The following is a 27,843-nucleotide window of genomic DNA, read 5'->3' as shown; positions in this document are numbered from 1 at the left end:
GCGAAAGGTCCCATTCGATTTCCACAATGAGGTCGCGGCGCGGCCGCGCCCACGCCGGGCAGTATTCCAGCGTGTGTTGCGCCGGACCCACGCTCGCATCGCAGTGGTGGCAACGCGCGGTCGCCCCTTTCCCGATTCGGTGCAGATACTCACCGAAGCAACCGTGTCCGATGAGCACCTGCGTCACCATATAGGTCAGGGGAGGCCCGCCGCCGTCCAACCAAACGTCCCAGTTTGGAAGGACGACTCCGAGGACCCTTAGCCCCAGCGCGCCCGTTCTCGTGTCGAAGCTGACGCGCCATCTGTCGTGCAAAGCCCGCCGAGCCCGAACCCTAACGTCGGCGCCCACCAGGCCGACCCCGCCCGACAAGTATTGTCAGACTTCGTTGACAGGTGCTTTCCTCGGCGTCTACTTATCGCCACACAGAACCCGGGCACCCCTAGGGCCATAGGCGTTGGGATTACGCCCAACCATCGCGCAAGGCACCCAGTGCCTTGCTACCTCGATTAGCTAACCCTGCAGGGGCTGCCGCTTGTCTCAGGTCGAAAGGGGCACATTCTAAGCCCTTCTGTCTCTCCAGGACGGTTTCGGAGCAGGTGGGACGCTGCTCACCCGCCGAAGGCCATTGGAGACGAGCCAGTACCCCTTAAATCGGCCCTCTTGCCAGCATCTTGGTCATCAACCAATGCCACCACGAGTCCAAACCCATAATTGGCCGAGCAGAGGGATCGCTACTCCCTCGGGGCTTACACACGACCCCCGTGGTACCATCCTAAGTCATTGGTGGGACTATCGTGTGGATGTACGGCCACGTCACTGCCGGTCGGCGACCTGCTAACCGTGCTCGGCAGTTCCAGATGGGACTCACGTAAGCGGGGGCCTCAAGGTACAAAGTACCCGGGAACTTATCCCGACGGTCCCGTCCTTGGCATCAGGGGTGCGCTACTACCCAAGGACACGTAGAGAGAGTGTAACCGTACCTTACGTCTTACACTCCCAGCGACCTTCCCTGCGGTGTACATAGAGGACTCACGTAAGCGGGACGCTTGTCCCGACGGTCCTCCCTGGCTGCGGGAACGTAGGTTTGCCAGCTCCCATAGACTTACATAAGCAAGTCCTCCCTGCGCGAGACCCCGCCCGACAGACCCCGGGTGTCGAGATAAATCTCGCGACACTTCAATTCGAACGGGGGAACCCGGCGAGCACCGCCGCTGCTGCCGCCGAAATGGTGCGGAAACCCCTCACTACCCTGATGGCTACCGTCCCGCGCAGCCTTCTGACCGCTAGGAGACTACAACGGTTGGTCATCCGGTCCTCCCCTCAGATCGGAACTCCGTAGAGGAGCCTCGATCGTACCACTTCGGCGTACAGCCGGCGCACTCCGACGTCGGGCCCGCCCAGCCGAGGCAGCAAACTTCCTAAAGCGTTCGCCGTCGCCTCGACAGACTGTGCCAGGCGCTCGAAGTGAGCGCCGAAGGTTCAGTGGCTGTCGAGGGTCAAGCCCAGATACTTCATGCTGGTTCGGACCCCGATCTCAGTCTCCTCCAACCTCAGGCGATAACCTGCTGCAGGCGTCCCGTGATCGGCCCTGCGGCAGAACCACATTGTTTCGGACTTTTCGGGGGACACCCTCATTCCCAATCCCTTGATCTCGGCGACCACGCAGGCCACCGCCAGCTCTGCCAGACGGACGGCTCTACCCCATGTCGCGCCCCAGACCAGCACCAACGTGTCGTCGGCGTAGCACGCCAGTGCCGAGTTCGGAGTCCGAAGCACCGCGTCGTACGCGATGTTCCATAATAACGGACCCAACACCGAACCCTGCGGGACCCCGCGGTGTACAACCCTCCCAGTCATTCCTCCGTCCCAGACGGTGTAGACGATACGCCAGTCCCGGAGGAACGCCCGGACCACACCCCGCAGGTACGCGGGCACCCGATGAAATTCGAGGGCCCGTATATCGTGTCCCAGGGAATGCTGTTGAAGGCGTTGACCACGTCTAGTGACACGGCCAACGCCACGTAACCACGCCGCTCGGCCCCCTCGACAAGGGAGTGGACACGGGCGACAGTGTCGGTCGTTAGACCACCCTCTCCGGAAGCCGAACTGGCCGTCGTGCAGTCCGGGGACTCCAATGCGACTCCAAGCGGGCAGCCACCACTCTCTCCAGCAGCTTGCCAGTCTTGTCTAAAGGGCATACCGGCCGGAAGGCGGAAGGCGTGTCCGGAGAGCGCCCTGGCTTTGGCAGCAGGACTATCCGCCCCTCCTTCTATGAAGCGGGGAATTCACCCCGAGACAGGCATCCGTCGAACAGACGCATTAGTCTCGGGGCCAAGACCCCGGCGACGTCCTTCCACAGGTCGGCCGGGACTCCATCGGGACCAGGAGCTTTCCGCGGTCCGATCCTCCCGACGGCTCCGGCCACGTGGTATCGCTGTCTGCAAATGCAACATGAACCGGCGGAACATTGAGTAAGTGCATGTCCCTTGCCTAAACAATTAGTACAGAGTGACGCCCTTTTGGCGGTTTCAAGGCGTTCCTTGGGCGACTTTGCTTTGAAGACATCACAATTCCATATTTCATGTTGTCCTTGGCAGTTTGGACACACCAACGTCTTATGTGTAGTGGTGAATGTGTGACTTCGCGGCGCGTTTTGTCGCTGACGGTTATGTTGATCGGACGCCCTTTTTATCGCGGTTGATGTTGAGCTTGTCCTATCGCCGTTCGTCCGTGTTTTAAGAAAGTCTACCAGGTGCGTATATGACGGCATTTTCTTGTCAGATAATGTGCGTTGCCATTTGCGAATGATGGCTGAGGGTAGCTTCGATGTGAATAATTTGATAAGAACGACGTTTGATATGACTGGTTCGCCGAGTTTCTCTAATGCTTGGAGATTTACTTTGACCGTCTCGAGAAAATCATCTATGGCTTCGGGTGTCTCTTTGGTTATTTTCGGATAGTCGAAAATCAAGTCCCAGTGGCGCATGCAGACTTGACTGTGGCAATTGAATTTTCCTTTAAGAACGTCAATAGTGATTGAATAATTTAACTCTGTGATGTCTAACGATTGGATACTTCGCGCGGCCTTTTGCGGTCAAGGAGGATCGGAGATAATGAAATTTTTGTACGGGTGTAAGTCGCTCGCTTCGATTTATAGTGGACGAGAAGGAGTCGTAAAATGAATGCCAATTCTCGATGGTACCGTGGAAAGTAGGCAAATGAATTTCTGGTAGTTTAATTGATGTCGACTCGGCGACATTAGATGACTCGCAGCTTAGCGATTTCGACGACGATGTTGGTGCATCATCCATGAGAGTGATCATACCAGATCGTAATATGTGTTTGTTATTTCGAAAACGCGCGCGTCTTCTTCCTCGCCTAAATCTTCTAATTCTTCTTGTAATAATCTGTATTGTTTCCACGTGTCGACGAGCAGTGTCGTGTAGGCCGTTAACACGTTGACCGCCACGACACCCGTATTCGGGTGTCGCTTATTTGACTACTTGCGAAGGATCGTCGTAGGTATTTGAAAAGATATTCCATAATAATAAATTGTTAATTAATAATTAATTGTAATAATAGTTGAATTGTTATAAAATAAAAATACGAAAATGGTTTATTAAAAAAAATTTAGAATGTAAAACTTTAAAGCATTCTATACATAGCTGAGATTGGTCGGGACAATTTGGACAATAAGTTGTTGTTTCCTTCAAATTCTTTTGTGCCTTTGTTTGGTCCATTCGACGTCTTTTATTTGCATAACATAGTTTGCATGCGCGTCTAATGCTTCTTCCGGAATCATCTTTCTAAACGGCGATATTATGCTGACTCTGTCGAAGACAAGGATTTTTTGTATTTTTAGACAACCTTAATAATTTTGCAACTAATAATTGTCCAAATATTCTAATATTTATATTCTTCTTTGTTGCAATTTTGTAAACCGTCAAAGCGTTTACAACAGAAATTCCCAGAAAGAATTGAATGTCAAGTTTTCTGTACCATTTGATTCCTTTTCTAATTGTGGTGGCATAAGAAACCATTTGGTCGGAATAATCTATACCACACTTTCTTTCATTATATTCAACAGCTAGTGGTTTTAATGTTGCGAACAAACGAAACGAAAGATCATTCCACCACTTGAGCGATTCGCATTACTAAAATATCGATGGGAGCACCTAGCAGAGAACGCTTGGTACTGCTGTACGCGTGGCCTGACGGAGATTTCTTTGAAAATACGCGTGGCAGTCAACGTGTTAAAGAGGCCTTATTCGGTTGGCCGGATTGTTCGTATTCATCGAGTAATAGTTCGTATTCATCGACAAAGTAGTAAACTTGAAAGCCTCGGTCGACTTGAAAGCCTCGTCTCCGATGCAAGAAGGTAATTTTGTCTGTGTTCTCCATTGATATAGCGGATTGTAAAGACAATACAAAGAACGAGCTTACCTTGTGGTTGTAAGTTTAAATGTCACTCGTCACCGCGTGTGTCTCGTTTAACGTGTAAGACGTGTTCTTGCGGAAGGTGACCCTCTAGTTGTTGGTGTGAGGCTGCGTGGTTGCGTTCTTCAACTACCGGGTTATGCCTCTTCAAGACTGATGGTCCCTGGCGTTACTGACTTCGCTGGAGTGGTAATGTTTCTGCTGCTGTTTGTGTTGGATTCACGTGGCACTGTATGGTAGTGGGTGTCACTGTCAACACTTTTCACTTGCCACTGTATCCGGCTCGAAGGACCAAATGTTACGACCGTTCGCGGAGAGACGCGGTCGCGAGAAAAACGCGTCAGCGAGAGGCGTAAATTCTCGCTACGATTCTGTTAATCGACGCCACGAAATAGTCGTTCCCCTATTTCGATTAAGATAACAGGGGTAATTCAATGAATTTAACACTGTATTAACAGGTTAACATAAAATGGTATATCTGACAATATTTTACAATAATATGATGAACACGCCACAAATTGTTTAACAATGAATACAGTAAATATGTTACAGAAAGTCGACTTGACTTTACGATATCTCTCAATGAATTCGTTAGACTATGCGACCTTAATTTTAATCGTTGGACCTCTCGATGTATAACGTTTGACTCTTCAGAAGGGACTGATTGCCCTTCGATCATTTCTTTGTCTTCTTTGGGAGACGACCCCCACTATGCTCGGGTCACGCCACCGTTCGCGCCTATGATCACGTATGCCGCCTTCTTCTGTGGAAAAGATAACGGACCAAAATCGACGTGTCTAGATCTCGCTGCTTGGTGACAACTATACGCTCGTCGATACATTGTGTATGTTCCGTCGGGCAGATAAGACGATCTGTCTGCGACACTGTAGGACCGCGAGCGACGGTTAGAAATACAGCTTGCGGTAAGCCTCGTGGCGTAACAATGACCTTGAAATATGTTCTTGAGAATTCTGTAATATATATGTCGTAGATGAAAGGACATTGGAACCTCCCTTTTGGAATGTTGGGGAAAACCCCAATACCCTAGTCCAGACTTTTACTATAGCCACACTTAAGTAATAAAACTAAGAAATAGTTGTAATATTCTAATCCGATTATGGGTGCTCAAGGTTTATGACGATGGGCTTGAACTCGAAGTGACATAACAGGTCACTGAGCGTAGCCACGGTCACGGGAGGGACGTGTACCTAACAGAAATATGGAATAATTATATAGCTCTCCTTAAAGACAAAGATTGACCCGAGAGGTGGAGAGAAGACTATATAAGGGCAGTTCCACTTGGATTGCAACGGAGTCTATTCAACTTGCAGGTTGAGTGACATCAGGATCGTGTATCCTCATTTGGATTACACATTGTTGCTATGCAATGGAGAAGGCATTAACAAGTGCAAATACGACTACTACAGAATTTGACAAGTAACCGCGGTAATCAGACACTCGAGAAGCTAATGACAATGATCCTAGGTCCAACAACGAATCCGCGATCAACGGGGTAACAGAATACGCTTTCTTCCAAAGCCCAGGTCGTAATCGACTTGCTTGGCTACGGTGAAAGTACTACTTGTTACGACCGTTCGCGGAGAGACGCGGTCGCGAGGAAAACGCGTCAGCGAGAGGCGTAAATTCTCGCTACGATTCGGTGAATCGACGCCGCGAAGTAGTCGTTCCCCTGTTTCGGTTAAGATAACAGAGGTGGTTGATTGAATATGACACAGTAGTAAGTTATATTTCACCGTTTATTCCACAACTTCTAACGAGGATAGTTACACTGGTGCGTGTGTACGAGATGAGTGAGTGACTGATCTGCGGGTGTGTATACCCGCTCGAAGGATGTTGACCGTTCGAAGGATGTAAAATCAGTACCGTCTTGGGAGACGATGATGTGTCGGAGGAAAGCTAAGGATGGGTGTGTCTAGCGCACGGGACCATCGGATTTGTTGGTGCCGATGTTATTTAGGAAAGTGAGGGAATAGGCTTCGTTTCTAATTGGTTAAACGAAGGGTCTTAACCGCCCTCGAGAGAAAGTGGTTAGTGGGAGGAAAGTTGCAGCGTGCGTGAGAAAAACCAACTTTCCCTTGTCCAGCCGTGGTAGACAATAGTCTTTAGAAATTCCTCGGAACCAGATGTTTGTTTGAAGGACCTTAGCAGGCAAGTGACTCGGGTTTATGACGGATGCTTAAGGCTATTGAGGGTACGCCGTACGGAAGAGCGGACAGTCTGATCGCAATGGCCTGATGGGCCATTCTCGATTTCGCATCCAAATGTATCTCTTTTTTCTGGATCGTACGACCACACAGAGTTTGATTATATTGTTCCCCCGGGTGCATGTGGATTTATCACACGACCTCAACAAGCTTCATAGCATTATCACTCATGGTGCATGTGAACTCATTACACGACCTTAACAGGTTTTATAACATTATCACTCATGGTGCATGTGAATCCACTACACGATCTTACCGAGCTTCATAACATTATCACTCATGGTGCGTGTGAATTTATCACACGACCTTACCGAGCTTGATAACATAATCTGCTAGACGGTATGAGCATTGTGCTTATGATCCTCCGAGATCGCGGTACTCATATCGCCATGATCACTGCTCTCGCTATCGCTGCAGACATCCAACTCAGCGGGAATACAACTATCTGGCATTTTTCTCAATCTGTCGTGACTGTATTTATAGAATCGTTTACCGTCTACTGTTTTCGAAACACACCTAACTCCTTCCAAAATTTCAGCTATTACAAACGGGTCCTTAAATTTTGGATCTAATTTAGTTTGATTTTATTTCCTCGTTTTTGCGTAATACAAAATCACCAAGATTAAACCTAACTACTTTAGCTTTAGTTTCGTCAAATACACCTTTATCGTATCTAGCACTAATTTCTATATTCTCTATTGCCTGCGGTCTTACATCAGAGATATCTACTTCTCTTTCTTCGATATTATCGAGTATCAAGGAGTCGTAAGGTCTTTGCTGTTCTACCAATTAATAGTTCCAATGGACTCGATTTAGTCACGCGGTTGGTGGTGCAATTCAAAGCCAATTGTATTTTGCCAATCGCGTCTAGCCACGATCCTCCGGTCGTTTCTATGATTGTGAACATAATTTTCAACGTACACATAATACGCTCTACCTGTCCGTTGGCCTTACTCGCACCGGTTGAGATTAAGTGGAGTTTAGTATTTACCTTGGCAGAAATCTTGGAATTCTTTACCCGTAGGACACCTCTCTTGATCCGCTGTTATCCGGCAAGGACTGCCGAATAAAAATATAGCATTTAAGTGCTTTAACGGCACTAAGGGAATCTATTTTACGAGTATGATGCAGATATACGAATTTAGTGAAGACGTCGACCAAAACAATGACATATTCTTTCGAATTACTTTTACCGCTTAGTTTGCCCGTTATGTCCACGTGAACTGTATGCCAAGGTATGCTGGTCTTAGGTATAGGATGTAATTCAGCTTGTATTTTACCTGAACTGGCCTTCGAAACTTGACAAGCATGACAGTTCTTTACGAATTTACGAACATATTTCGCCATTCCTTCGAACCAGTAATACTCGTACAGATTTTCAAGCGTTTTATCCCAACCTAAGTGCATAGTTGACTGGTGCACATGGTTAATAACGGACCACCTAAAACCTCTTGGGACAATGGGCAAGAAGAGAGTCCTGCCTTCTCTTTGTATTTTACGATAAATGGTACCAGATCGTAATTCATACGCATTTGTGACATCTTCCGCGAGCTCATCATTTTGCAATTTAGTGACGATTTCTGAAATTTGAAGATCCCGACGTTATTCTGCTAACAGTCAATCTTCTGAGATTTCGGTCAAATTAATTTCTTTTCTTTGACTTTGTTAATTATACTATGATCAATGTCTATGGGATTCCGCGGAAAGAAATCTACGTGAACCATTCGTTTACCTTCTCGATACACAATATCAAAATTAAAAGTTTGTAAGTAAGCCCACCACTTGTAAACCCTGTCATTTAAATGGACCTTATTACTAGATGCCTTCAAGGAATTACATTCCGATATAAGTACATAGATAACCGTTGATCAGCCTTCTTTTTCAAGATATTTGCAAAAAAGCTCCGATTAAATTACAATTACGATTGCATCCTATTTTGAAGTAAACGGTCGCATTTTTATATAACCAATCTAAACTTAACCCACTGATGAGAATGATAACCAGTTTTAATATTGTATAAATAAGAAAAGAAAAATCACTGGTTTATAGATTGGGCGGGAGTAATATCCTGCTGCCAATACCGGCGGGCAACGCTGGCGTGGAATAATTTTCGATAAATCGGTATGTGGAATTGCTTAAAAACTTATCAAATATGACCTACCGTCGTTGAAATATTATTTACAGCATAAATATTTGTGAAAGAAATCGTTAAACAATACATGTAGTATTAAATATAAATTATTTATAACTTGAAATCTAAAGCCAAGCGACGATTATATGTATAGGCAGAAATTGTTCGGAATATTGACCATGACGATATATTTCGAGGTCACTGAAATCAGCGACATCGCCCTTATTCTCAGTAATTAGCAAATAATTTTTTAATAAACTTGTTGCATAATATCATTCTGTTTTGAATATTTCAAACACTTTATTTACCTTTTTGATTTTCTTTCTTCTCGTGACTCGTTAAAACCGTATTAAAATCCTACAATCAGATTTCTTCTTTTTAATATCTTGTACATACATGTAGTCTTAGATTACCAGAAGAATCTTATTACCGAGTTCGATGTGATAGTTTATTTTTGAACTGCATACATTGTCCGCATACATACTTTTCCTGTTTATATAACAATCTTCAAGCAATTGCATAATCGACTTACGCGTTCGTTTGCGCGAAACAGTTGCAATTCATACAATGCTGATGTCAAAACCTCAAAATTAGAAAGAGAATTCGGTTTTGTGCTCGATTCAAGCGGTTCACGAATACTTTTCTTGTTATATTTAGCCGGTAATAAATTCAACATTATTTTACGGAGTCGGAACGTTTACGATGACCGTTGAAAACACGTAGGCTGTGGTCTATCTTGGAGAACTCGTCGAGGTTACCGCGTTTTCCTGGCTGACACTGGAAGAGATGTGAAAACAGGAAAGTTCGGAACAACGTTCGATTCGCGTGTGACACGCGCTGGAAATGAGCGTGTCGTTTCTAATGCAATATATAAGTAAGTTTATATTTTTGATTGTACGCTAGAAGAATTCCATTTATCTGAATCCCATTTACTGCAACAAAATCATAAAATAACCATTATGAGTTCAAATGAAACCCACAAGGAAAGGACATGATCAACAATTTTCAAAATTCAATTAAATAGTTCCGTGTTATTAAAACTGTTCGTTTATTTTGATATGAGACCAAACATATTTTTTCACTCTATCGAGGATCTTACAAATGTCAAATTGTGATAATATCGAATATGTGGTAATAATATTAAATATATTCTCAATTATTTAGAAACTTAGCAATATTATTGTATCTTTTTCGTTTGTTTTTCGATAATCAATTATAAACATCTTCTCTATCGTTTTCTATTACCCTTTCTCAATTACGAACTAATTTTTCTATTTATATGTTATGAAATCTATGTGCATATCCTTACATTTAGTTGACAATATATGACGATTCTTACAGATGATATGAGATTACTTCTGTTATGAAAAATTTATTTTAGATCCTTCATTCAATTAGCATTTTTTACGTCTCTTAATACGTGCTATAAACCTATAAATTTTGAACTCCTGAAATTGTTAACATTCACAGGGTAATCAGCAGGGTCCTGAGTACCAACCGATTTTAATTTTTTAATTTTTAATTTTCTCTATTTTTCGATTAGTTGAAAATTTTTTGTATTGTTCAGTTGTACTTTGTTTCGCATTTTAATCATATCGTAATATGCAAAATAGGTGTAGGAATTTTTCTTCATGTTTGAAGAAATGTTCATGATCGTCTAATCAAAAGTTTAAAAAATTTCGTGTCTGTCGCGATGGATAAGGATGATAATTTTCTTTGTATTATGAGGAAAAGAAATTGACGTGATCGCTTTTTGTTTTCAAGTTATTAAAGCTTTTTATCAGTCAGTACTCTGCCGACCATTCTGCACAAACATCGTTTCTATCGATTATTGTATAATCCTTGTCGCTCATAACCAGACGTCAGATTTTTATGCAATTGCGGGGAATCTAAAAATACAAAAATATCCAGAATGCATATAGTATGCAAAAATACAGAAAATATTTAAAATAAAGTAGTCATAATATTTAGTGGGTACAACAAATCTCTGTTTAACAAATCTGTAGATTTGCATTTGCATGAATGTTCGTAGCTTACTTGTAACAAATTATTTTTAATACTGAAAGCTCTTTCTTTAGTGTTCGTTTCGAAGATGTAAAGAAAACATACTTGACAGAACCAAATGAAGAACACTGGTACTTCTAGTATTATAATGATGTGTGTAATAAGCTTTCGCAAAAGTAAATACATTTCTTGAGAAACACACGCTTGAAGTAAAAATGGAACGACGTGCAGATTTCTAAATAAGTAGTTTCGATAAATTTATGTGTCCTCTATGTTTGTTATTACGAGTAAAAGTTTAGTAACATTGGGAACGTTAGAGAATACACTTCGATTGTTCTATTTAAGGAGAGCGCTTGGGCTGTTTCGTCTGAAACTCCATTCAATTATACGGACGTGTGAATAAACTGCATATTTATGCACTTTCGTCACCGATGCTGTGTGTAAAGGCTCCATCGTGATTCACATACAATACACTTCGGCTTACGGTTGAAACAGACTGAGGTAAATGAATATTAAAGCAGGAAATCGATCATCAACTTGTGAAACACGCTTTTAATACATCCTTTTTTTTATTGTACCAACTCTCTACGGTCCTGTGCTGAATTAAGATTCGAAATTCCATGTATTTCAATTGATTCCAGTTTTAATATACGTACACATAAAACATACTCTTTCGAGTTATAAATTAATTTGATGGAAATATTTCAACGTGCATATGTTACTATTCACGAAATTATTAAAATACTGCCAAATTGTGAACAGCTTTTGGAAATAGATCATTATTATTTAGTTGGAATAAACTGTAGAATAAGACTAAGGAAGTGAATGCGCGAGAAGCTGAAAAATACAAAATGGAAAATTCAGAATGTTAAGAAGTTCGGTAGATTCGTTATTTTATTAACATTCTTAATATCGAGAAATTTTTATAGAAATAAACTAACCTGTGTAAGAATCAGTGAATATATTTAAAAAAAAATACGACAAATAAAATGTGAGCTGGTAAATTTAGTTAACACTCTTATTTCCACGATATTCATTGCATATAAAGAATTATCAAGTAGAATAATAATCTCAGAAACTAGCTATAGAAGTATAGATAAATTTTATTCTATTTGTAAATAATTCCTCCTCTTGCATGTTTTCAAATTGTCAAAGTGTTTGTACGGTACGGTTTGTATAATGTTTGGGAATATTAAAAAATGGAGTTATTGACTATTTTCGCTTATATTGTCCATTTCTTTTAATTCGATCTAATTTATCAAATTAAAAATGACAAAAATAAAGTAGAAGTAAACTAAACTCATTTCGGTTACACGTTGTGTGTCAAATTCAACAAAGCATATTATAGTTACTGGTACGCTCAACTCCATGTAACTCTTAAATAAGGACGAACGAGATATAATAATAATATATGTAGGAAATAATATAATACTAGTAGGTTTGGTAACGGTATGATTGTTACAATATCGTTTAATGCTCCGTCAATCTATGTTTACGCAGTCACCATTCGTCACTAATTACTCTCGTTACAACGGTTCTCTTTATAATACGCTGACAACACTCCTTGACAACGCTGACAACACACACCCGATATCTCCAGGCAATCCGTCCACGATACTACACTATACTACATATATATAAGATAAATATATATTAATAGTAAAGATAAAGATTAAGTAAAACATAAACACTAATCGAGAAGAAACAACTACGCTATTTCTACAAACTAGGATTCTACAAACTAATTTACCCCATATTTACAAAAGCATTTCTCGTATTATCGATGATAGAAATGGATGACAAATTGTATCATTCATACTCCATCTTTAATGTTCCATTTGCTACGTAAAGTGCTTTCGATATTACTTCGTAACTTGTGAAATTAAATTTGCTGTATAAATTGCTCGACTCGACGCAAGAAATATGAATAAAATACAAGCGAAATATAAATTTGTTTTTCTTTCTCGTAATTATGTATTGCGCGATTACGGAGTTGGTAAGAGTGCGTACACGCGTGTAATTCGGAGTTCTCAGCGTGGAATCGTGAAACACCCGCCGGAGTGTTGCGTCCTCGCTGTTTTTTAGTTCTCACCGCTTACGTCACGACCGACTGCGCTTTTCTGTTTACCATCTTTTGACGGTTTATTATTTTTTTTTCTCTCTCTATTCCCTGAGAATTTGGTTATTTTTGTGAAGCGCGTTGATAGGTAAAAAGCAAGCAATGTTGCTTGCGGAACAAGCGCATTCAACCAAGTTGCAAGTGCCCGCGGATATCCGTTGCGTTAAAATTATCGAATAATCAAAGATAGAACATACCCTTTGAACTTTCGGACGTTCGCGGGGAGACGCGATTTCGAAGAAGCGCGCCAACGGGAGTCGTAAATTCCCGTTACGATTTGACAAATCGACGCCACGAATCGTTCGATCACTTATTTCTTTTGGGATAATAAGGGTGGTTGATTCAATATAACGCTGCTATTAACAAGTTAATATACAGGATGGTCGAAAATATAGAATAAAAATTTTTCGTTTGAGGCTTTGTTTTCGAGAAAATCGACTTTGAATTTTCGCTCGGTACGCGTGCACTTTATCGCGTCTCGTTATAACGGATCTCACTGTACATCGCTGTCTCGATGGAAAAATTAAAAAAAAAAAAAAAATTTTTTTTAAGTTTTTATTCTATATCTTCGACTTCTTTTTTCGTGTAGAATCACCCCTTTTCCGCTTGTACCACCAGTTACCAACCACCCTGTATTTTCATATTAACATAATATCGACGAAATTCTCTTTATAAAAAATTTAATAATCTTTTATTTTATAAATCATATAATCTAAGCACTAAATTTCTTAATTTAATGCCTATTTAAAGAAAAATCAAATTTTTTAGACATCAAACAATATAGTTTTATTTAGAAGATAGAAATAATTTCAAAATGATAATCTTTACCAATTAATAGGATTTCATAACAAAAGTATTTTCCAGACTAATGGATTTTTGTTATAAATAGTTTGATTTTAATAGAGATGAAGGAAATCTATCGACTAATGTTTCATGTATGATTCTATATTAAGCAAGAGTAGGTGCCTATTATCTATTTTTATCTATTTTGTTATACATCTTTTAATAAAAAATTAATCTGAAGCAATATAATTTATCGATGACTATTAATTGCTAAGCGATTATTATGTATAAAGCAATTTAAAAATCATTGCATATCGTTGTACCGTACATTGTACTGTATGTTTGTTTCCATACATATTGGACATTTATTTTAAAAAACAAACTCCTTATCTCAATAATGTAATAAGACTTTATTGTGGTCACAAACTGCAAATTTAATTTTAGGATATAAAACAAAAGAAACCCCTTTAGTGTCACTAAACAGTTGCACATTTGCACGCATTGCAAAATTTAATTGATTTGGTTATAATTTCAAAATTCCTCGTTATTTTGCAAGTTCAACGCTAACTTTCTATAAAATATCATGTTTCAGGAAGACACCTAACGGACAACGTGATACAGCAGTGTGAGAAAAGTAGAAAAGACGAGGCAGGACAGAACCCGTTGGCGGAATACAAGTGAGTACAAGCATTAAACTTGCCTTTGAAGATACTTCTGCTTTAGAATTGCACTCGCTACGACAGAAGCGTATCTTTTAACGCGGGAAATTGTAGCCATCTTGTTGCACCGTTTTACCGAGTATCATCGATAGATGCTTGAAATCTCCACAGAAATTCTGTCCAAATTTTGTTTGCTTCGTCAATGAAAAAAATTGTAATTGTATTTTATATGTATAACATTTTATTTTCTTGCGGGAAGAAATGGTTATAATTTATAACAAGTTTGTTTTTTAATTTTAAAGTTAGTAAGTAATAATTATTATAAATAAATAATTCGGCGCTGGTATAATGGTATATTAATGAAATATGATAATATCAATATCATATTGCGTAACAAGTTTAATAAAGCATCGCATTTATATAAGATGTATCATTCTTGTTCTATTATTCTTTGCACATGGATTGAACAGCTTATTTTTTCCATTATTCGAAGGCATTCGTATCTTTATCAAAAACTTTCGATATGTATATTTCTATATTCTCTAAATTATATTATAATTATATAATTGCAAAGAAATTTTTTCGTTTCTAATATTTATAGCACAGTAAATATTGAAATCCAATCTTTGTTATATCATGAAAAGGTCTGTAGTCTGATGTATATATACATATGTATGGCATATAAAACAAATAATTATTTTATTAAAATATCGTAATATTCATTTTTTTGCTTCTCCTGTCATTAAATGGTAAATATTTATCCATGTTATTTGTTTTTTAACCAATAATGTTTCTATAATATTCCTCAAAATCCAACAACGAAATACAAATAGATTCATTGTACAGTATAATACTATAATGACAGGGAAATAAAATAAAGTCCACTTCCTCTAAATGAAATTTTACATTCGACATTTGTATGTTTAATTAATTTTATATTACATAACCTAATATTACAATATTACAACATAAACCTGGTATTACAATATTATCCTATTTTCTATATATTTGTTTTACAGAAATTTCCGGTTTCGACCACGGTTTTATCAAAATTTAGATTCTACTGAAGGCATACGAGCAGGAGAACTAACCAGTCGTCTCTTGACTTGGAGAAGTCGAAGCCATCGTCCAATAAAGCTGCAGGTAAGCTGGTTCAATATTTCCTTTTGATCAATGCGAGTCCACATGGAAAATAGCTTACGGAGCAAATAGACGTTTCACGCACAGAATGACTAACCACAAACAGAACTCCGATATATTTAAAAAAACAAATATACTTCCCAGCAATACACGTAATAAAGAAAAGAATATTCAGTGTTATAATTTGTTAGAGTTATTAAAATTTTGTCTGCTACGTTATCCTGCGTTTTTAATTTTACAAACGAGAGTAAAATTGAGACGAGAGAAATGTGAGCTTATTAGTAAAGCCAAAATATAATTTATAATTTCGCAGTAAATTACTCTCGGCGATGAGATTTTTAACGAGGGTACTCACGTCAAGTATGTTTGCACTGCTGTGTTTTTCTTCTTCTTCTCTCTTTTCTCTCTCTTTTTGTCTTTCTGCGTGTTGGTTTTTTTATAAACTTCAGTAAAAATTTTCTCAGTGCTAGCGAACTAATACACTCACGCTAAAGTATCGAGCATGCCGCGCCACACATTAATGACGATGATACGCTGAAGTGGTGAACAAGATAATACGCAGCATCCGCGCTAAACTGTCCCACTGTAATTTGCAACTTGTCATCATAGATAATCCTCGTTTTGAACTAACTTAAAATCGATACACACTCGTTAACGTTACCTTCTAAGCATTCCACTATTGATTTTTATAGCATTGGCGGCAATTTTTCGCATATATAAATGTGTGTTGCGTAGGATTTCTGACTTGGATTAAACAACTACATTATTTGTTATTGAAAATAAGGAAAAACGGCTATGATGGACACGAGTTCAAGGCACGATCACAATAAACTAAAGTGCCTCAAACTCATATTGAAGGTTATTCTAAGACCATAAACACTTTTTTGCTTTCAGTATGTTGCTTATAATTACATGCCATAATGGACATCAACACGAGTTTAATGACATTGTGGTCTTGAAACGACCTTAAACAATGAAATACCGATATCAAACCATTTGATGATTTTTGATTACAATTAAATAGTATCGTTATTGTTTGCGTTATTGTTATTAGTTCTTTCTATTGCTTTTCAACAATAAATCATTATCAGTAAGTTGAACGTTTTACTTCCTTTATTATAATATTTTTAATTTGTATGGAAAATGGAAATCTTTAACATTTGCGTATTATTTTATTGCTAGATACTCGGTCAATTAAAATAACGTCACAAAATCACTCGTTCGAAATTATTATAAGACAGTGAAATCTAACGAACTTTGCAAAAAGTATAGAACGATTGTATTAATTGTTATATCTCTATACCTGTTATGTTTCTCTATTTTTTTCATTCTTATTATAGATTTAAGTCAACGACCCTTGAACTACCCTCTTGGCGTTAATAGATAGAAATAAGAACGAAAGGAGCGGAGAAAAGTTCGCGTGATGTCCAGATTAGGGTAGACTTTATTTATGTTATTTCGAGCAGATTATTACTCATTTCGTGATAGCTTAGAAGCGACAATCTTTGCTGCTGCTAACGTTCTCTGTTTCGTTTAATCAGCATGCTGTCACTATGTTAAAAAATAATAAACTTTATTTAATCACTAGTATCACTATAATGTACAAAACATTGAAAAATCTGTATTGCATACGATTCAGCTTAAAAATACTACAAATTGTATAGTTAAGTTTGAGCAGTATAATCGATATAAAAATAAAGATTATACGTTTCAATGTTTCAATCAGATTCATTAAGATTTGAAAGATATTTCTTTCTATTTATATTATATTAATGATTATTTCTTTCACAAGTACCATAGACTACGGCTTCTTGTGTATTTATTAAAAATTAAAAAATGCAGAGATATACGAAACGAACATAATATGTAAGAATGTATAAAATATCCAAAGCAAAATTATAAACTTAGAAGCTTACTTAGATTTTACTACTTCTTTAAATGTGTTCATAAAAATATGAATTTGCATACAAATTCACAGTTCGTTCATGACACATATTCGAAAGTTTCAACTTTAATAATTATACCGCGGATTGTGGATATTTATGCAAATTCGTATTTTCACGAACGCGATTGAAGAAGTAGAATATTTTTTTTTATTATTTAATTTGTACTTTACAATTTGTCCAGCTGGACATTTGGTAAAAAGAAGCAGTAGAATATAAGCAGAAATTTGTTTCAGTTGTTAAATATCGCGTAATAAGTACTATATTTCGAACATTTTATAAACTTTCGTCACCAAGTTAAGTTCATTTTATACATTTTTGGCTATTAAATTTGTCAAAAGACTTCCTCTTCCAATCTTCATTTATTAACGTTAGCTATAACCAATGGGCATCGCGGATAGTTACCCTCGCTTCTCTAAGGAAAAGTGTGAAAAACGAATCCACGTCCTTAGTTCAAAAAACACACCCACGTCGAGCTTTCCTCCGTAATCACGCAAGAACGAACTTCACTGATTCTCATCACTACAGAGCAGTCACTTCATATTTATATTCAGTCAGTTCAATTGCTATTCCTGCTATACCAAGAAAGTCGACTTCTTCTTATATTCAACTGTAAGGGCCTTGCTCTACTACGAAAGAACAGTCAGTGCTCATCTATCGGAGTGTCATACTTCAAAGTATCGTCTACGACATTTATATCACACGTAACGGTGTAACTCTTGAGTGTATTAAGTGTTGGAAATATAAATTTTATAATCCTGTTAATCGCAGTGTTATACCACATCAATCACCTCTATTATCCTACAAGAAATAAGGGGATCGATCTGTTCGTGGCGTCGATTCTTATAATCGTAACGGGAATTTACGACTCCCGTCGATCGCGTCTCCCCGCGATAGATCGAAAATACACTAATTATATGATACAATGATGTCATGTAAGAGTTTGAAATTTTATATCGATCAACCTTGACATAAGGAAAAGGAAAAGAATCGAAGCTTTTTCATATTAAAATATTCAACCAAAAAGTATAAATTTTGTAAGAAAACTCAAAGATCCCAACCATGGGATCAGTTGTCTGGCCTTCGTCACCGTCGGTTTTAAGAAGAGGAAATGAAGACACAGGAGGAAGATACCATAAATTAAATCCTTTTCCCACATATCAGAAGTGGGATTATATGAGACAAACTATTTTTTCTTGTATATTTATTTATTTCATTCTTGCCTTTTGGCTTTGAATCGCTTCCAACTATCAGCTTTACAACCATACATAATCTTTACGATACGACGATAAATGTGTGGAAAACTAACAAGATGTATATAAAATCGCAAAATTTATAAAAATTTATAAAAGCGCAACGTTAATTCGTAATATTCGAGATCGCGTAGAATACTGCTTGAAATGCGTCCGCGTTGACCATCGTACAAAGAATATCAAAGTCGTTGCAGTTGTAAAATCGTTAGAGCCCGCTAGGACTCCGCGCAGTAAGGAGAAGGGCCTAGTCCCTCAAGTGTTTTCACTTTCTCTTCTAAAAATCGACGTTAAGGAAGGTGAGCGCTCCGATCGTTCGAATATTTACATCTTCTTGCAATTTATAGTTTTGAGTAATGCAATGGAGAATATATTTGGCACGGTTCTGCACGAAATCATATTTTATATCCGGTTTTCCTTCATCAGAAATATTTTCACGATCAAGGTCAGTTGATTAGCCTGAATAAAAGTCGCGTACAAACGCGGTGTCTCTTTGTTCTTGTTCTGCCGCATATTTATTTTTCGTCTTTTCCCTCTTAGAAAGAGGGGAAGCTAGCATGGTGAAATCGCAAGAAGGGATGCCGTTTAATTCGTGGGCATGCGCTCACCATCATGGGGGAGTAGTCGTTGCAGAGGGGTTGCCGCCTCTCTTTGGGGTAATGTTATTGATCAGAGTTTCTTCTGTCCCACGAAATGGCTCAAGTGTATCACGCCATGGGGAATCGAGCTACGATTTTTCCCCCTTGCTTCCAGCGTAGAAACTGTGGCTGTTGGATTTGATATAAACTTCTGAGTTTTCTGGAATATCTGTGTACTTGGAAAAATTATTAGGTCATCGTCATATTTTTCGTTCAAGAAATATTTTTTTTAGAATGGAGATTTTGTACGAATATCGCGTTATGTATTTATTAACATTGCCATTTTTACAGATGGATCTATTTCTCAACAAAAAGAGGTCAAGGTTTTTGTGTCTGAAAACGATAGTTTAAAAGACATTGTAACTTTAATTTTGCAAAATAATACTTGGGTTAATATGATATCTTATGGAAACTGAATTCTGCAAAAATAAAGTTAAAAAATCATAAATACGAGCAATTTATAAAGAATTAAATATCATACAAATTATATAAATATGCATGAATACATCGATAAATTTCTAAAGATCTCGAAAGCTTACATCAATTGTTTTCCATAAATAAAATTTACATTATATTCATATAGAACTACATAGTACTACATATATATTTATTTTATTTATTATTTCATAAGTGTATTCTTCTTCTTCTTCTTCTTATTATTATTATTATTATTATTGATTAGAATATTATTATTAATATAATGCATGTAAGCGACACAAATATTAAATATAACAATCATCGTATCATCGATTTCGTAACAATAGGCATACAATTATTCTGCCTTTATAAATGATTATGGGTCAAACGTTTTAAGTAAAAATACAACAGTAAAACAAAGCAGTATATTGTTTATAAAAAGAATTTTGAACCTTTTATATGTCTTTTATTTGAAATACGAAGATTTTTTATTAAGGAAGGTGACATGAATTTTAATAGAAAAAGAAATATCGCCTTCGACCCTTTCCTGTCAGTATTATTATTGACGTAATGTACACATTGCACAAAGTAGAGCAATCGGAACAAATTTACGGATAAATCGCGAAATCGCTGATTAAATCACACACCACAAACGCCGTTTTATCAATAAAGGAAATACGGTATACAGAATAATATGCGAAGTATTTGATAACCAGCGATAACGAAGAACAATAAAGAGCACCTTCCACTTGACGCACGTTGCATTCTAATCGATATACCAAGGCGCCAATCCGTTTCCTGATCCATCTACGCTCAAGAACTCGTCCCTAATGAGGTGAAAAAAGGATTTTGATTAGATATCCCAGATAAAACATTCAATAACCGTGAAACAGAGTAAATATAACAGAAAAAAGATAAGAATAAAGTAAAACATGGAGGTGATACAATCGATAGGAAAGATAATAATTCTAAGTATAAAATAGTATGTAGTTTCTTAAAGATACAGCGAATAGAAGAAAGGAATTTGTGTGGAAAAAAGGAGAAAATGTAGTTTACAGAAAAACGTGAATGAGGGGAAATAAATGACCTTGCATACATTATATTAGTAGGTATGTGAAAAGTAAGTAAGCGAAGACTTTTCCGTTCACAGGTTCGTTTGAAATTGATTGCGATTTACGCAGAAGCACGAAAAAAATTATTTTAGGCTGAGGATAGAAATTTAGTAACAAATTCTTGACATATGTAATAAAATAGGTCATTGTAAATTGAGTAAATATTCGCTATTTCGCTGTGCATGGTGTGAACTATAAAAAAAAGAGAAATAAGAATAATAGTATGGTGCGAACAAAGGAGTAATCTCAAGTATATAAATATAAAAACGCAAAGAAGTCGATGAAATGACGGATGACGTAACGTTACTTCTACTAGAAATTAAAAACGAAACAACCTCTTGTTTAACGAAACGGTGCACGCAAAAATGCAATTACACAACGTGTTCTAAAGCTTACCATAAAACAGAAGCAACCAAGAAAATAAAAAATAAGAGAGAATAAAAAGCGGCTCTAAAAAAGACTAAACTGTCGTAAAAGTGAAAAAAAAACTTAATATTACTCGATAGATAAAGAGAACGATCCTTTGTGCGTTATGAGAAAACCAATGAATCAAAGACGCAAATCGAAACGTCAAAAAAGGCAGGACAATTTCACGCAGCGGAGAAAGGACGTACGTAGCATCGACAGCGGCAGAGCAAAAGAGAAACGAATTTATCCAGTAGCGTAAGAAGGAAAAGGACAGTCACGGATCCACGGAGTGTGCACGAGCGAGGGAGGGAGAATAGAGAGAAAACAGGATAAAAAGAGAGATAGAAAAAGACACAGTGTTGGAAGAGCGAGAGGTATTGCATAAAGGATGGAGTGGAAGAGTGAGAGAAGAGGTTGAGTGAGTCAGTGATGGCGTACAGCAGCCAGGCCGAGCCCAGCTGTTCTTCGATCCCCTAACCTACGTCAGTTTATTTCAGCTACCAACACTACGTAGTCCTGAACGCGCTCCGTGCTCTCATGTACCCGTCGATACCTCGTTATTCCTCGATCTTCCGGTTTTATCGCCTTCCATTCATTAACGTTTTTTCATCGTAATTTTTTCGTTCCGATTCGTAATTTCACTGGTAGAACGAAGGAAGGAAGGAAAAGAAGAAGACAAAGTGCGAACAACGTGAGATAAGAACGCTTTATTCGTATAAAACAGTGAATCGATTGTGAACGGTGCTCCATGCTCCCCGGAAACGGCGATGAAGCGACAGTGACGATTGAATTGTACTTAAAAACGAATCTCCCCTGACGATATATCGGTGCGAGCGTTCCATGGTATGGGAAAACGTGCGCGACTCTGTCAAACCTCGTTATCTTGATTTTTTTGACGGATGAACCGCTTTGAACCGCGATACCTTTGCCTTCGGGCACTTTTCGATCTCGTTCGGGCGAGAAAATAACGAATCGAACGCGACGTTCCAGCGAGTCGCGATTGTTCACAGGATAACGTGTATTTTCAAGTCGAATCGGAGTGGTGCATGTTCACAGTGCGAAGGAGTCCTCGACAATCCCTGTAATTGAAAAGAAACAGAAATTTCTTTAACGAGCACAGATCGGTAAAGAAGAGACCGGTAGATTTCCTTGGGAAATAGCTTCAAAAGTAGAAACGCTCGCACGGAAATTGAAAAGGATGTATGTTTGAACAGAGGATTTGAATAGAATGGGCGATCTTTTGGATTACGACCAATGATTTGAAAAATTCTGGAAATCTCTTTCGAAACGTCATATATTTGAGGAAAATCGAATGACAGGATTTATCGAGGTAGCTAGTGATTTTCTTTCGAAATGTACTAAATTTTTAAAGTAAAATTCGCAAGAAATTGGAAGAGCAAACTACGATTTCGCATGGTATTAAGATTCTTTTACGACAGTGAAAGCCTAAAGAAAGTGAGAGGTGCATTGAACATACCATGCGTCTCTTGTATTTTTGGACAAATTTATTTGGGAATTAAGGACCGAATAAGGTAATGAAAAATAAGATTAAGTAAGACGTTGATATCAAGTTGAAATTTTCTTCGGAAGAAGTCAGACAGGAGAAGGAAGAAAGCTGATTTTCCTTCTTTATCTCTCACCGCAAAAGGCGCGTCCGGTTGATTTGCGAAACGAATGGCAAAACGTGGGTCGTAAACGAGTCGAGTGGTACCGTGCAACTATAAATGGAACCTGTAATACCAAACCATCGACTGTGTCACGAGGAAAATAACATTGCGAAGGGAAACGAAATTCTTAAAGAATCGTGAATGAGAACAGAAATTCTTCCTAGATCAACTTCAGCTAGATACTACGATAGATATAATACTAAGAATTATAAAGCGTAATACCAAGTGTACAAGATTAAGTATACGGAAATTTATTGTTCCTTCGATAAAATAGCGTCCGAAATTCTACAAATTACAATTCTAAGATCACTCAGAACTTTCCAGACATAGAATGTAATAAACGTTAATTACAACAAACAATTTCGCATTAAAAGACAAAAATTACAATAAGAAGGGAAAAGAAAGTTCCTCGCACTGTATCCGGAAAAAGACTGTACTTGACAGGTACGTAACTACATTCCTAATTCCAGTTTCAAGATTTTACGATGCATAGCGATCACTGTGGATAACTGGTCCGTTTTATAAATCGTATCGTTCGATCGTTCTCTACACCAGCGTCAGAAGTGCAAAGAAAAAAATAGTTCCTCGCTCGACGACACATTCCACAAATTCTCAAGAGGTCAGCGTACCAATTAAGGCCCGTAGAAACGGTCTGTCGCTACGTTTTCGAGTAACGAAGCAAGAAACAGTCGGACAAGCAACAAGTACAAACGAAACGGCACGTGAAAAATAATAATTAACCAAGTCGCGAAAAGGAACCGGCAGATGAAAGGGGCTCTTGGCGCAGTCGAGATGAGGTGTTGATGAAATGCCAGAGGAACATTTCGAAAATCTTTGCCTCGACGCATGCGTGCCGACGCACTCGACGCCCGATGGAGCGCGATGAAGCTGCCCCTCGGTGGATGAAGAAGGGTCGAGACCTGGAAAAGAGAGGTTTTCTGATGGTGTGCGTCGACGTCGGACCAGCCAGGTTACACCGGGCGCCGCGACGCGTCATTCCACCGTTCTTTCGTGTTAACCTCTCGACTTAAACTTTCGATTTAACCTCTCGATTTCTCTGTCCGATCGAAGCTCCTTGACCGATCAGCTGATTACAGGAAGACAGAATACGATAAAAACGATAAAACAGAGAAAGGTGGAAAAATAATACAGGATATAATAAAATATCGGAGAAAAGAAAAGTTATGCCGGGTGAAAATAGGGAAAGGAGCTTCAGACAAACAACGTCTGGTGTAAGAAGAGAGCTTTCTCCGTCAAAGACGAGCGAGTTCGAAGTCAGAACACGCGGCAACTCGATGATCCCTCTTCCTCGTGCGATGCCACAGAACCCGAAGACCGTTAAAACGGAGAAGAATCGTCTAAGACTGATCATGGAGAACAACAGAGGGTTTGTAGATACATCGGAGAAGGAACGAAGGATCAACGTGGACGAGGATGAGATGGGCTATCGAGTGTCTGCCATCAAGGAGCCGGCTACACCGCGATACTGCGACCTATCCTGCAACGTGTATCGATGTCCTGTACGAAAGGTGATTGGTGATTCTCCCCGTTTGAAGATTCTCCTTCTCCTCCTTTTTCTTTTCTTTGTCATCGATCATCGATGAAAATAGAAACTAATAGGATTTACCACGGCATTGGGGTGAGAGTTACAACGTGTTAATTCCTTGTTTCATGATTGGATAATAAGTGAACGCGGTCGGCTTTTACGGGTTTATCGTAGCTGAGGAAGAATATGACACGTTCCTGTTTTTGACACGTTATTGAAAAGTTTCTGGAGCGGACTAGGTGAATTTTATGATTCTTCCTTTTATAATGATCTTTCGTTATTCCTAAGATATCTGTTTAGCTTCCCAAGGTATTTTATCTAATTGTTCACTTTGGCTCTGTATCGAATTATATTAGCCGCGTTGATTATATTGGTTCGTTTCTTTGGAATGGTCTTTGTTTCGATGTTGATCTTTTAGCAATTATTTCACGCGAGTCTTGATTTTGTGTTTTATATCGAATTACGTTGGTGCAATTCAACGTTCCTTTTTTGTAATCATCTTTTATTTGGATTTTATCGTTGACTTTGGATTTTTATCGAAATGAGATTTTATCCATATTTTTTGTATTTTCTATTTGTTTTACGCAGCTAGTTCATGCCGAGATCAATACTTTATTAATAGTCTGATATCGGGTCGCTGATGTTTTTGTTACTGCATAATAAAGTTAAAATTTTGAGTAGTATTTTGAGAGTAGGATATCGTTCTTGGAAATATTGATCGCGGATAATATCATTAAACATTTTTAAAGTAGATACGGTAATAATGCTCGACTTTATGTTTTGTTTCCAATATAGGGAAATTGATTTTGGCTAAATCAATTTTATATTAATCGATGATGAATTTATGGTATTGACAAATTCGTGAAAATTAATTGAAAATAATACTTCGATATTGTCAAGATAGATTTACCGATACCAACACTCTATTTAATACTTTTTTGTACTTTTTAATATAATATACTCCTTTTAATACTTTTTTACTATTTTATTTACTATTCTATTTTCTATTCTACTATTATATTTTTAACTATTCTACTATTTATATTCTAGTATTCTACTTTCTACTAACTATTCTCCTTTATGTTAGTAAATTGGTTTTTAATTACTTTATATTAATTGATATTAAATTTATAGCAACTAAAATGTCAAGCGGATATTATATCCAATTAAACATATTATCTTTGTAAATATTAATTTAAAATAATGTTATTCGATATCTTCAAAGTAAACTTCTCATTTTTATTTCTGATTTATTTCACAGTACTAAGAAATCGCTCTCGGACAGACACAAAGGAACGCTTAACGACATAATTTCGCCAAAAATGCGGTTTATCCCTTTCTTGCCTTGACTTCTTCAATTATCGTTCATCGTCTTTAATTTGATGTATTAAATACATCGCATAGACAATGTTCCACTTGAAAATTTTCTGAACCACAGCTATTCACTTCTCTCACCCGTGAGTCACCGCACTTTTAAGATTCGAACTGTTCTCTCAGAGTATTTTGCGTTTCACAAGGGATCTTCAATGAATTTACTTAAATCTTTCACCCGACAACGAGTTTGCTTATTGTCACACCTTTTGAAACGACAACCGGAAGATTGCGTCTTTTTCGCACAACTGATTAGCATGCTACGTTTTCTGTCTGAGTTTCGCCTTCGAATCTTTGTTTGTACATAAATGTTTCAACAGAAATTTGTCTTCATTTATATACTCGTGAAAGTATTCGACACTTACCACAGAATTTTCTTAGGAATACATTATGTTCATTATGCAAACATTTTTTAAATTTTGTTGGCTGTATAATAAAATACGACTATCGTAATTATAATAGTAAAATTTGAATCCAATTCGAATATACGGAGTGAGACATCTAAGAATTTAAGCTTCTTTCGGGAATCATATATTTTTCAATACATTAAGCGATACAGCTCGAGAAAAACTATTAGTTTAATACATATTTTGACTTTTAGTCTCTAAAGCTTATCGTATGAAAGATAAGAAAAACGAATACAAAAGTTGTGCCTTACGTTTTTCCTTGTCTTTCATACGATAAGTTTTACAAACTATTAGTTAAAATATCTTTAAACTAATAGTTTTTCGATATAAGTAGGTTAATAATTTTTTATACAGAATCTCGAGCTGCATCGATTAATGTATTAAAAAATATATGATTCCATTTAAAAGAACGAAGTTGGACTCCGTATAACCTTTCTCCTTCGCTCGCCCATCTACAAAAAAAACTGCATAACGTTGAAACATGTTCCCTTTGAAGCCATTCAACTTTTATCCGGAACGTTTTCCGACATAATTAATAATATCGAAAATATTTCAGCTTAAACTCTTAGATGACTCACCTTCGCACGTACAAATTACACATACACTTCGTGAAGAATTAGTATACAGCATGAATAAAGTTTTAACCATACAATTAATGACAAAGATTGTCTCATTATTCGTTACATATTGTGCTTATTAATGCAATGGATAATTGACTATCCAAATAATTTGGTGCACTTTCCGAAATGTGTACTTTCAATAAATATCTTGTAACAGTTGTAGCTTCTATACCATGTATGTATACTATGTATATGTGACGTGCTCTGGTAAAAAGGAATTAAACGTGTGAAAATCACTTTTCGAGATAAACGCGTTTAAAATTATGCCTTCGAAGAAATATTTAAAAAACACGAAATGAATTTGTGAAATACCTTCGCCTTTAAAAGAGACTCCTTATCAAGAAATATTCCATTCGAAATCGTTTAATTTCACTTTGCGATGTTTTCTTCTATCTTAAGAAGATGTGAAAACATTTCTTCTATCATTAAAAGATGAAAATACTTTCTTATGTCTTCGTCCATTAAAAAACTATAGTCTTGTCTAAACTAAAGTCTCTTGTATAAATTGTAAGTGTAAAAACCCCCACAACGGGATTCTACACCTTTGGATCGATAGAAATTTGTAAAAGTCTGTATAAAATTGACCTCGACTTTAAGATTCAAGGCAACTCAACCGTTCTCTTACAAAATGATGTTAGATGTTAGAGTTAGAGAGATATTCATATAAAACTAATGTTATTTATAATATATTTACATCTCGGATAAAGTTTACTATTGAATTGAATAATTACACCATTAAATTAAACGTGCTTTCCATTGCCTAAAATTAACATGTAATTTTCTTAAGAAACGTGGTCAAAATATATTATAGAAATACAAATCCGGAACTGCTTAGCTGACACGTTGGAATTGCTATTACGTAGATTGAAAAAGAAAGAAACAAGGAAGAAATGTGATATATAAAGGTATATCAGGTGTACATACGCAATAGTCTGGCTACAATAATCTGGCTATATATAACCATA

General features: G+C 37.8%; 1 protein-coding gene across 7 annotated transcripts in view; it reads left to right on the top strand.

Moving 5' to 3' along the window:
- LOC117206217 overlaps positions 1-27,843 on the top strand; it is a 105,337-nt gene that overhangs the window by 42,713 nt on the left and 34,781 nt on the right. For 5 of the 7 annotated variants that reach the window (XM_033445349.1, XM_033445353.1, XM_033445351.1 and 2 more), the window contains 2 exons: positions 14,293-14,377; positions 15,379-15,502. In XM_033445349.1, the coding sequence (XP_033301240.1) occupies positions 14,293-14,377; positions 15,379-15,502 (209 nt within the window). Of the gene's footprint in view, positions 1-9,622; positions 9,669-14,292; positions 14,378-15,378; positions 15,503-23,259; positions 24,063-24,103; positions 24,464-27,843 lie in introns of those variants that run through there. The other 2 variants (XM_033445352.1, XM_033445350.1) reach the window with 2 other exon arrangements.

Source organism: Bombus bifarius, unplaced genomic scaffold (assembly GCF_011952205.1).
Source record: "Bombus bifarius isolate JDL3187 unplaced genomic scaffold, Bbif_JDL3187 scf7180000007998, whole genome shotgun sequence".
In the NCBI taxonomy this organism is placed as follows: Eukaryota; Metazoa; Arthropoda; class Insecta; order Hymenoptera; family Apidae; genus Bombus; species Bombus bifarius.
The sequence above is the reverse complement of the archived record's forward strand: the minus strand, read 5'-3'. Positions and strand labels throughout refer to the sequence as shown.